Raw genomic sequence first — 12943 nt, forward strand, 5'->3', positions numbered from 1 at the left:
GCCTGAGTATAGCAACAAATATGACGAATAAATAGTGTTTGGGTCCTAAGTTATGTCATCTTTTTAATAATAATAGTCATGCAAAAAGGTTAACGTAATGGTTAAATATTGGATTTCGATTTGAAGTGACTCATCCGCAAATTTTCTATATCCGGTTTCCTCTTTAAAGAATAATTAATTACAATTTTAGTTCCACTTTTAGGCTTATATTTGATTTGTCCAAAGCAATTTCGAGCCAACCTAATGTCTGTTTTTCATTTTAATTTGCCCCTTCTAACTTTTATTCTAACTTGAGGGGTTTATGGACTTGGGATATAAAATAATTTGAAAGTTTATAAGCTAGATATTTAGTACAAATTTGATATAATTACGAGGATTTTGTAGAATGGAAATCAAGGTTTAAAGAGGAATGTAATTTAGTATCCAATTTTTGTAAAACTTGACTTTTGGTTAGTAAATTTCTACTTTAAGTTGAAATATGAAGAATGCCATTTTAAAAGTTGTGCATCCCCAAAGTGTCCTTATATCTGGATGACATCATTTTAAGACAGAATAACCAGATTAAGGTTCTAGACAACTTTCTTTCCCTATCAACTTCACAGCAGAGAAACGTCACACAATTATGCATAATGCGTCATAAGTCAACGAATTAGAGTCTAACACAAACCAAATTATGGAGCAGAACCATGATAAAAAATCCAGAGCTGGATATAATAAGCCTTAAACAGGACTTGCTTTCTATATTTTTATTTCCATGTACATAAATCTACACCGGACTTCTGATAATCAGTCTCATGTATTAGCATATCCAACCAATTTTCTTGTGTAAGGCTTACTAGCTGAATCCTAGTGAGTTAACATTTCACTTTCCACATGGGTGGAAGGATATCAACTAAGTTATCAAACTCACTCACAGAGCATATATCTTCTCATGATCAGAATCATAATCCTCTGCATCTGATATGTTCACTGAGTAAGACCATGAGAAAGATTTGCTTCCACTTGGTCTCTTGACTAGTCTCTGAGAATCACCACGGAGTCCAAAACGTCGCCTAAAAACAAAGTAGCACAAATACGCTAGAGTGCCAAGTAGAATTGGTGCTCCCAAAAGGGTGACACTAATAGCCAACCATGTTTCATCTCCAACCACCACAAAGCATATAGCAAGAAATGCCCCACAAGTGCAAGCACATGCAGCCCACATTAGCTTATTAATCACGGACACAACCTGCCTTTGAGCCCTTGTGTCCCAAGCCACCAAAGTGATTTGAACAACAACAACTGCAAGAGAAATGAAAAGAGCTGTTGCATTCAAAAGGCAGAAAGCACTGAAGGCAACATCATGGGCTATGTTTGCCTCTCCTGCCTCCGGTTGCTTCTTTCGGTATTGACCGGGTAAGCTGAATAAGGCCATGAATGCTATTGAGCCAAAGAGGACAGATACTACTGTGACAGAATTGATGGTGTTCTGAACTGCCTCTCTATGAATTTTCTTCAATTCCTTGGCAATACCGGAAACTCGTCTGCGAGTCTTTTCATTCTGTATAAGCTGTGATTGCACCTCATGTTTGATATCACTCACAGCTCTTTTTAGTTCCATGGCTTCATTCACTTTCCCAATATGCCTCGCATGCTTGGCACCACATTCGGTAAGGGCCTCCTTGATTTCCAAAGCTGAATCTCCATATGGCAGTTTATCTGCCAAATCCAAGGCTGTTTCCTTCTGATTATTGATGGCATTGACATCTATAGCTGTGTAGGTTAACAAAAAGCTCACAATCTGAAATAATAACAACCATGTGTCAGTGGAGACAGCACAAATTCATTGCAAGAGATGCAGGGTGCAACTTTGAGAGGAAAAACAACTGTACATGTATTTTGCCTATTATACCAGGATGTAAAGTACTAGAGCAAATGAATCTCATTTTGTATAACATGAACTGCGTGTTTGGTTTTGTGTTATGTACACACAGTTGTCAAATACAAATAAATGATGTAGAAGCTACAGATTTCTGTTTGAGTTGGGTCCAAAAGCCTTGAACACTGAACAAAACATGCACAAAAACAATATGGAGATAGACCAACGGTTAAGGTTGCCTAGGCCATTCCTGAAAATCCAAGATTGGCCGCGTGGTGCTATTTTGTTGTTACTGTTTTACTAGCATGCAACATCACAGGGTTAAAATCCCTTGCCGGGTCATCTATGACTAGAGCTTATCAATAGATGTTTGAATTGCTTCTCCTTGAAGTAGATTTTGCAGCATATCATTGTTAACACACCTGATCCCAGGGCATCCAGAATATGTCCTGCTATTGCTAGCTGAAGCACCAACAATCTCTTTAAAGGGTATAAACAAATTTTGAATACAAGTATCAGGTAGTTTACGGTTTGAAAAATGCTTGATACAGACAAATAACAGCATGAACATCAAACTGAGCATTTATGCTCAAGAATAATGAGCAAATGCAAGAATACATGCTGATACAGGATACTGTGCAAGACAGAACTGCGTCCTCATATTGTTTATGGTCAACAAAACAAAGAAGCTATCATAATCACAACATCATGCAAGATTGGATGGACCAATTTATAATAAAACTGAAGAAAGCTTGGAATAATGGAAATCAACTATGGTTCAACTGACCTGTGAACGCGCTTTCCTGGTAGCCATGTGAAGAGCAGTGTTTCCCTTCTTATCTCGTTCATTCAATATCGTAAGGTCAGCTTGTAATATCTCTTCCACCACCGAAGTACTTTGTCCTTTCACAGCCATATGCAGTGCAGTTTGACCCTTTTTATCTTTGATGCAGATTATTCTAGAATCACGGGCAATCAGTGCGTTTACAATGCGAAGGATGCCATACCTAGCAGCATTATGCAGTGCAGTTTTCCCATTTTTCCTTACTATCATCATTGAACTCACATCAACATCCAGTATTGCATTTACTACATCCAAATGATCTTGAACGGCGGCGAAATATAGGGCACTACTGTTAGAGGAGTTGCATATGTTGCAAGCCTCAGGCCAGGTACTCAAAATGTCCTTTACGATATCTGGACAAAGATTCACAGTCAATATATCAGAATTGAAATCCTTATTATCATCAACATAGCAGTGAAGAAAATTGTAATGTGATAATTCTCCCTTTGTCTCAATTTTTGCACTTACTTTTGTTTCCCTCAGTACAATTTACTCATAAATGAGAGACTAATCTCAGTGTCAAAGAGGGAGACCTCCCAACATATATTTTCTTTCCATTTCAGGACCTATAAATACTATAACAGAAATTGTAGCGAGGAATTTGATAGTGGTAAATGCTCAGTAATCACACTACAGATACTATCCTGAAATTCTAGAGGATGTGCTATAATTTGACATATGACACCCGTGGTGAACTTGATCAATTTAAAAGCATAACAAAAGAGAAAATAAAATCAATATCGAATAAGGCATATATGTAGCAATTCATGGTTCTAGTATAATATTTGATCTTTCAAGTTGTAATATGTTGAAAAAGGAAAGAAAGGAAAAATGGATCCTAGAAGGTGGAATATGAGGTATGGAGGCTGAAAAGGCAATTCTTAAACACTCCATTTCGCAACATCTGAGAATGGTTTGCCTCATTTTGGATAAGTAAGTCTAACAAAACCTTTATGAAGCCCTTGGCTGATGCTAGTGATGTACTGATTTTTCATCCCTGGGACTTTAGAAGGCTGTCATTAACATGTTTGTTCAGAAAATTCCCCAATCAAAATTGATTATTGGGAATAAGTGCTATCATATTGTGATTAGGGTGCTGTTCACAGATTTATCAAAATACAGACTATAGATTTCCACCCTTTTGAATTTCCTCTAACATCAAAAGCAGCGAACCAAGAGAGCTAAATGCATCCATACCATCAAGCAAAACAACCAATCTCATTTTTTTTTTTCAAATGGGTTTATTGTGAATTGATTCAACAATCCTTCAACAGCAAAATCCATAACCAACTCCAAGAAATGACACACCCAATTTAAGAGTCGAAAAAGTAGAAAAAGAAACTAAAGAAGCAGAAGGAAAAACCAACCCAGATGGCCACGTTTGGCTGCGACGTGAAAGGCGTTCATATCAGAGTTGGCCCTGATCTTGAGCACCTCCAAGTCACACAAACGAAGCAAGAAGCTGAACACCTCACGATGACCAATCTCAGCAGCTATATACAACAAAGTTCCCCCTGCATCGTTCTGCATAGACATCACCTCCGAAATCACCCCTTCTGACGATCCCTCACCCGTGCAATTCTTCATCTGCTCCTTCAGCCCTTCAAGGTCCCCACATCGAACAGAGTTGAAAATGGATTGGTGGGTTATGAAAGTCATCGCCTTGGAGTCCATAATATCCTCCTCCTCCACCACCACCACCACCACCACCACCTGCACCACCCAGGATTCAACTTTCACTTCTTCTCAACCTCGTTGCGTTGTGATGTGTTGCACTTTATGGTGTGAACCAAAATAGATAGAGATAGATAAAGAAGCAAACTTGAATGAAGAAATGAAGAGAAGAGAAGAGGCAGTATCTAAGTTTCGAAGAGATGAGAAGTTGGCAAAGACACGCGTTTTTAGTATTTGGTATTTATTTGTTTGGTGTTGGAATGGTGGGGTCGTGTTGCACAGAGAATGCATGTGAGTGTGAGTGTTTTTTTGTTTATATAGTAAGCAGATTCCTCCTCCATTGTCATCATCTACAGTGCCTCTTCCTTGTCCTCTTCTGTCTATTCTCTTCATCAAAATTGCATTTGCTTCTTCACTAAGCTGCTTTCACTATCCGTTTTCGTCAAAACCCACCACAACCCACCCAATGCATCAGACATTTGAACATAAATAAATAATCGATGATAAATAGATAATGTTGAATAAATAAAATTTAGAAAAAATAAATAATTGTGGTCAAGTTGAAATAATGAATTAAAATTTTATGACATCACATTCAATTTGAATTTATATTTTAATATTCATAATTTATAAATATATTTTATATTTTACATTATATTTTAAATGATATTATTTTGTTAAAATTTAACAGTATGTTATATAAAATTATAATTTATTATAATAATTCTTAATAAAATTATACATGCTTTTTTTTTATGTTAAAGATTCATTATATTTAAGTCATTTATTTAAAATAAAAATAATTTATTTTACTAAAATAAACTAATTTAATATAAATATGTAATCTAAAAAATCTGACCAAATTAGCTTATAACTCGAACTATCTGAATCTGATAATTCTTATAAATTAAATAATCAGATATAACTTTCAAAATTTTTAATTCGAATTATATTTGATCCATCAAATTAATTCTGAATACGATCTAACTGATACTCACTCTATTGCACCAACTTTATCGTACTTGACTATTGTCTTGTTGTTTTATCATGTTTAGAATTTCACTTTATTATAAATATTTTACCATTAAATAAATATGTCTTATATATTAAATGTATTTGGTGTTTAATGTTTATTACGTTAGCTTTATATTATAATTGTAAATGATTAATTTACAATTATTTTTAATATAAGCACAAAAGTTTCTCTCCAATCACAGTGTATTTTATATTTAGTAGGATTGTTGATTGTAATATATTAAAGAACAAAAATAATTAATTTCTTTTACCATTAAGAATTCAAAGTTAATAAACAAAATATTTTTTGTGATATGTTTTTCTAATTATCATTGTCTATGAATATACATATATAATTAATTATAATAAAAAATAAAAAACTATATGTAATTACCCTTTTTAAACAAGTATTTTATGAAGAAAAAAGTAGTGATATTAAACAAGAATATTAAAAATTGATTTTTCGTAACATGCTAAAAATTTAAGTATATTACGTATAATTATCTTGTTTATAGAAAATAATGAATACATTACTTAATTTAATTATTCATCTAAATATATTCTAATTCTTATTTTAAATATTTATTGTTACCTTAATTATATTAGTTGATATTTTCCATTTTGAATATTAAATGAACTATAGTTAATAAAAAAATAAATAAAGAAAGACGAACACATCATGAATTCGAAAGTGTTTTTCTTCATTATGGTAAGGATAAATATCCATATAATAATGAAGAAACAAATCACAATAAAGAGATATATATGTTTTCTTCCACCAAATAATTCATTTTCATTAATTTGATTTTAATTCTTTAATTTTAAACCCTACTTTGTTCAAATTGTAGGAGTAAAAGAAGAGCACCCATGTTGGACAAAGAAGAGTGAGCTAGACATATAGTACAATATTATAGAATTCTATTTAATGGATGGTCTCCAAATGTCTAATGTTTCAATAAACAACCAGTAGGAGACCCGTGTGTCGTTTTGCTTTTGGTTATCTTGAAAAAATGATTTTTATATTTTTATGTATAAATAAATGATTAGAAAAAAAAAATATTTTGAAAAGTTCAATACTTAATTTAATTATATACACCGATTAGATTGATTTAAGGATATATTATTAATATAATTAGCTGAAATTAATTATTATTTTATGTTATGTTTTTTAGTATATTTCATGATGAATTAGTTGTAAGGTAGGTTTAAGTATAGCTGTAATATGTAATTTGATTCGTTGTAATACATATTGTTAGTTAATGTTATTGTATATAAATGATTTATTTCGATTTAAATGATTTTAAATGATTGATTTGTTAATTTGAGTATATGAAATTATTACAATTATTAAGTAAATATAATCTACTATAACTACGAAGAATTAATTAATTTGATGTACTATATTCAAATTTTTTTAATTTTGGTTATATTTGTAATGTTATTGATTTAAAAGTTTATTAATTGTTGCTAAATTTAAATTTGATGTCATTACTATTAAATTTGATATATAATGTCATTAATATTTTAATTGGTGATTGAACCTATTAGTAGATATTTGAAATTGTATTTTTTGGTTTAAATTAATAATATCATTAAATTCCAAATAAGATATTGACGGGAATACGAAGAGATGGCAGCAAAAGGAATTATGGTTTGTCTTATCAACGTGTTCAGATTGATATTCTCCAGCTTATTATTCTAAAGGTCAGGACGTTTGGAGTTGTAAGAGACGTTTCCTTTAGTTTAGTTAAAAGGAGATTTGAAGACTGTAGGTTATTTTGTTCAGAAACGAAGAAGAACATCAATCTTCCTCACGAGTTACAGAAGCGTCTGACGATCAATATCTACCTCCAAGGCTTTCAGCTTCACCAATTTCTACCAGAACTCTATCATGGTGATGGAACCCTTAGAGGTTAGTCCGTTTGCATGTTTGATTTTGTTTATGTTTTGTGTGTTTGATGTATACAGTTAGTTTTTGGACAAAAGTTTTAATTTTTCTGTCATCCTTTGCTTCAACCATGTCCATTATATTTTATACACTTCTTATTTTTAAGGATCGTTGTGGTTTTTTGTATGACAAGAGTGTCTGGAGTTTGAAGAAGGATTTTATGAACAATGGGATAAATCTCTACTAATGGGGACACATTTTTTCAGTGATCCAAGAGGAAACGTGATCAATGTAAGATCCGTGAAATTTAATTAATTAAATAAATAAATAATTAATAAATGCGGGTAGTGAGAGTCTTTATGACATTTAATATTGATTGATGGGGGCTTGAAAAACCATCATAGAATTGCCAATGAATTGACAATTAAACTCAAGTTTAATGGTATTTTCGTTTTATACCATTTACCTCTCATTAAGACCACAATTAGTGGCCAATTAAGAGAAATAAATAGTGGTTTAGGGACTTTTATTGTTGCATAGCCATAGGTATACGAAAATTGAGAGTGTAAGGTGAGGATTGAGGGAACTCACAACAAGTCCAAAAAAAGCTAAGGAAACTAGGTTATATGCAATTTCTTATTTTAATGATATTATATGCAATTGTGTTATATATTGATGCATGAAAGCTTTCTCCTGAATCAAATTCTTGTATCGTTTAATGTTTTGATGTTTGTAGTAAGTGATTTTAGAGAGTATGTGTGTGCTTGTGGTTTTCGTTGTATTGAGTTCTCTTTGTGACTCAATCATTGCTATGATTATCATGATTCTTCTTTTTGGCTTTTGTGACCCAATCATTATTATTTTTAATTTTCAAATTTTGTTTTTTTTTATTATTATTATTATAATTATTATTATTTACATTAGTATTATTTATTACTATTTTTTTATTATTATTACTATTATTCTCATTTTAATTTTATTTTATAATTATCTTTATTATTATTATTATTATTATTATTTTATTTATTTTATTTTACTATTATGTTATTATTATTGCTATTATTATCATTAATTTGTTTTATTGATGATTTTATTATCATTATTATTGTTTTATTATTATTTCTTTATTTTATCATTATTATTATTTTTTTTATTATTTTATTTTACTAACATTACTGTTTTATTATTATTGTTTTATTTTATTTTATTATTATTTTCATTATTATTATTTTTATTTTTAAAATTTCGTTTTATTATTATTATTAGTATTATAATAATAATAATTATTATTTATACTATTATTATTATTATTTTGTTATTATTTTTATTATTATTTTATTATTATTATTATTAAATTTTTCATTTCATTTTATTTTATAATTATCTTTATCTTTTTTGTTATTATTATTATTATTATTATTTTATTTTATTTATTACTATTTTATTATTATTTTTATTATTATCAGTGTTTTATTTTATTTATGATTTTATTATCATTATTATTTATTATTATTGCCTTATTTTTTTATATTATTGTATTATTTTATTATTATTGTTTTATCTTATTATTTTATCTTATTAGTATTATTGTTTTACTATTATTGTCTCACTTTATTTTATTATTATTATTTGTATTATTTTGTTTTATTATTATTATTGTTGTTGTTGTTTTTTTATTATCATTATTATTGTTTTATTGCCCTTGCGATATTTTGAGGCAATGGTTATGTATTCTTCGTGCTTTTGTATATTGTTTGGTTGTTCAGGATTGTGTTGGACTATGATCCAGTCATGTGATTATGACTGAATAAACATATCTCATGTTATGGATTGTATGTATAGTGCTTGGGGTTCTTTGGAACTTGTTTCAAAGTGCCAAAAACCAGTAGTAGTGACGCTACTAGTGTGGTGCCTAACGACTTGGGGTGTGCTGCCTGGCGGCTTGGAGTGTGTTGCCTGGTGGCTTGGGGTGTGCTGCTTGGCAGCTTGGGGTGTGTTGCCAGATGATAAGGGAAAACTAGAGAAGCTTGGAACGCATGACACTTGGCGAAAAATGTGATCCCGCCAAGCGAAAAAGATCTGGTAAAGGCTCTGGAGAGCTATGGCGCCTAGTGGTGTGAGGTGCGACAAGGCTTTGGTATGGCACGTTGCGCTTGGCGGTGTGAGATGCCCGCCAGGCGGTCTGGAACCAGGTTCTGCCTAGCGACGCGAGAGGTGCGCTAGACGATTTTGGTGCAGAGTTGGTACGCGAGGAGGATTTCTACACAACTTTAGGTGATGTTCATGATGTGATGCTTTGGTTGGGGGCCTAGTTACAAGTGTATCTTGTATTGGGGTAACACGTGGCCACTCTAGGTTGTAGCCTGGTAGTTTAGGAAGTCCAGTGGAGTGTGCGAGATCGTGGCTCGTACGACGAGGTTTCAGATGATTGCCCTCTTTAGTGCATCTAATTGAGTTTGGTAGTCTAAAGACAACTACGAACTCCTGTTCGTTTTGGGGAACTCCACTTGGTGTCGCGGTGTGAGGTCGTGGCAAATTTATTCCCGCGTGTGGACTATTAGGTGGTGGCCTGTAGTCGGAGGGACGAGTAGACACTCGTGCAGCAAAGATCAATCAATGGACTCACCAAAGGGAGTAGAATTAATAGACGTCTAACGAAAGAGTTGAAAGTCGGGGAACTGAGAAAAAGGGAAATTTGCTAACACGTTTTATAGTTTTGAGATGCTTTACTTAATGTAATGTTTTATTTGTTTATTTACATGAGCTCACCCTATCTATGTGTGCTTGGCGATGATCATGTAACTTGTTACATGGGAGTAGGGATTGATGCAGGTGAGCAGGTGGATACGTAGAGACGGAGTGGGAAACACTTGGGGATTTTCACTGGTTTTCTATGGGCAGATTATGAATTATTTGTATTAGTTTTATAAACATTTTATAGTTGTAATACTTGAACGCCGCGAGTTTATTTTAGTTTGGCGCGTTGAAATAAAAGTTTTAAATTTTCCTGCGTTTGGGAAAATGAATTATCATAAATGCGCTTTTATACTTATATCCCTATTTTAATTATTTAAAGTAATAATATCCGACCAGGATGTTACAATCAACATAGAGTTTGAACAAACTCTTCTTCCTCAGAGATAGTTCTGTGCGGTAGAGCAGTTGATGTGGTTTTATGAGCTAAACGATGTATATTACGTCTGTAGCCTTTATTGTGGAAATCAATACTTTTGCATAAGGTTGTTTGATCTGGACGAGAATGAAGTTGTGTATCCTGGTAGAAGAAACAATGGTCTAGCATGTGACCTTTTGTCCTCAGTCAGATTTTTCCAAGTATTTAGAGTGCAATTCATTCCAAACACGGTATGGAACTTTAGTCATTTTTTTTAATTTTTAGTGTACATTTGGAGTTATTTTTACTAATATAGGGTTTCTATTGATTGTTCTGGTAGCTGTTGATAATCTTGCCCGATTACTTCCAAATGTTCTGTCAGCAAAAAATTTCATTTAACGATCTGGTGAAGTTGTACGATCCTTTGACAAAATTTTTTGAAATATATGTGGACACAAATGAGGGTGGAAGGATGGTATTATTTGGTTTTTGTCAGTATGTTGCATACTGTGGGTTCATTTCTCCTTGTTTCCTACATTTAAATTATGTAGGAAACAATGTATTTGTTCACAGGATCTTCTCGGTAGAAGGAGTTGAAATTGATTATAAGAGAGATTTTGACAATGGTTGTAGCAACAAAGTTGAAGTTGGTTATGTTGATTGTGAGAAAATATTAAATCCTTATGATGTTCGATCATCTTCTTTGGTATGGTTGATAGTTGTAGTTATGAGTTTATAATTTTGGTTTATATTTATGTTGTTAACACATTTTCTTTCAATGTAGTATCTGGATGTGAAGTTTGTGAAAGAAGGCTTGGTGAAGGGGAGAAACAATTATGTTCTAACAAATGGCCATTCACAATACTGGAACTGCAAGATTCGATGGACAGGCAGAAGTTCATTTGAGTGTTATCTAACATGTGGTTGGAAGAAATACTGTAAGAAGAATGGGTTGGTTGCTGGAGATCGTGTTCGATTTATGGTGCAGACTGACCAAACCAACGTCATCCAAATTCTGAAGATTTAGCATGTATAAATGTTTGTTGTTATTTTGGTTGTAAAACGAATGTATGGGACCTATGAACAATGTCTTTGTATTTGGTTTTCTTTATTTCAACATGTCTAATATTTTGTATGTCAACATTAAAATTTTTTGGTATGTTGGCATTAATGTTTGTCTAATATTTTGTATGTGAATATTAATGTTTTTTGTTATGTTTGCATCTTTGTTTATGAAGACCTGAATATATAATATTAAATAGAGTATGTATTGTAATTATATGTAGTATTTTTGATTGGTCTATGTTAAATAATTTCATTTTAGTACTTTATATTTTTTTAAGTAGATTATTAGAGTAAAGAAAATATTTGAATAAAAAAAAATATATATTATCAAATTAAAATTCTGAATGGATAGATTATTTGAATATCAAATAAGTTTGAATAAATTAAAATAATATATTATCAAATTTTGCATTATATGAAACGTAGAGGAAGAAAAATTAAAAGTTAATCAACTATTCTTAATAGCAATTTCTAAATAAAATTGGAAATTTATATAACTATTATTACGTAAAAATCCATCCAAGTTCATTGAATATAAGTATTCCAGTTCGAAATATTATTTACTAAAAAAAATTAAATTAATTTAATAATGTGTACCATGAAAATTAATAATTGAATGTCTACGATTAAGGTTGAGTATAATGTTAAATATTTATAAAAACTATAATAAGTTAAAGATAATAATATTTGTTACAATTATTATACAAAACTGAATTGAAAAACTAATTCGAAAGGTCGTGATTTGATGTAGTTAATATAGGTTAGGATAGTCATAATTACAATTCATATTTGATATATGAAAATGGATCACCATTTGTAGAGCTTATAACAATAATAATGTCAAATATGTGGGAGGTGCGCTAGAGAATGATGGTGGTTTGGTTAGTAAATACTCATTATTAATTGGGCTAGTTATAGGTTTTAGAGTCTTGGTTTACCTGAAAAAATTAATAACGTCACAGTTGTGCAAGGTCCATGGCATAATTATGGTGGTGTGTTTAGTAACTATATTTAGTATCAATTGGGCTAAATATAGGTTTCAAAAATAATTATTTTGATAACTAATTATTATACGAACGTACATGAACACCATTTTGACCTGATTGTGCTAGGTGTGCCAAATAATTATGTTGGTGTGAATAATAAGTAATAACATCAGTTTGTTGAATCTATGCATTTATTAAATGTTGTTTTGTTATTTTGGTGTATGGTAGATTAGAATTTTAATGCATCTGGCCAAATAAGCATCTCTTCAAGCAATAAAATGGTAAATTCAAGATATGATAAACCAACGTATATGATGACAGTAGGAACCCATTTACTTGGATCTCCATCTTTTCCTGCAATGCATTGAAACAAAAGCTCAAAACAGGACACCAAGTTAGCATATGAATGCAACACAATGAACCATTGATATCTTCATAAGTAGTCTCTGACAGGTATTTTTCACAAAATACAAGCACACAGGTATGTTAACATACAGTGCAG

The 12943-nt window shown here is 31.4% G+C and overlaps 1 protein-coding gene across 1 annotated transcript; it reads right to left on the reverse strand.

The window, feature by feature from the left end:
- Window positions 1-705: 705 nt before the first annotated feature.
- LOC114173768 (ankyrin repeat-containing protein At2g01680-like) lies at window positions 706-4630 on the reverse strand. Its single transcript, XM_028058355.2, has 3 exons — window positions 4070-4630; window positions 2646-3055; window positions 706-1780 (listed from the first exon to the last, which is right to left on the reverse strand). The coding sequence occupies exons 1-3, from the start codon at window positions 4374-4376 to the stop codon at window positions 911-913; spliced, it is 1587 nt and encodes a 528-aa protein (XP_027914156.1). The 5' UTR covers window positions 4377-4630; the 3' UTR covers window positions 706-910.
- Window positions 4631-12943: the final 8313 nt, after the last annotated feature.

The sequence above is a fragment of the Vigna unguiculata genome, chromosome 2, assembly GCF_037176805.1.
Source record: "Vigna unguiculata cultivar grain cowpea cultivar isolate G323 ecotype 2 chromosome 2, ASM3717680v1, whole genome shotgun sequence".
NCBI lineage: Eukaryota > Viridiplantae > Streptophyta > Magnoliopsida > Fabales > Fabaceae > Vigna > Vigna unguiculata.

Coding starts and splice junctions, on each gene's coding strand:
- LOC114173768 (XM_028058355.2), bottom strand. CDS start 4,376: ATGGACTCCAAGGCGATGACTTTCATAACCCACCAATCCATTTTCAAC. Junction 3,056..4,069: donor AGCCAAACGTGGCCATCTGG/GTTGGTTTTTCC, acceptor ATCTTTGTCCAG/ATATCGTAAAGGACATTTTG. Junction 1,781..2,645: donor CCAGGAAAGCGCGTTCACAG/GTCAGTTGAACC, acceptor TTATTATTTCAG/ATTGTGAGCTTTTTGTTAAC.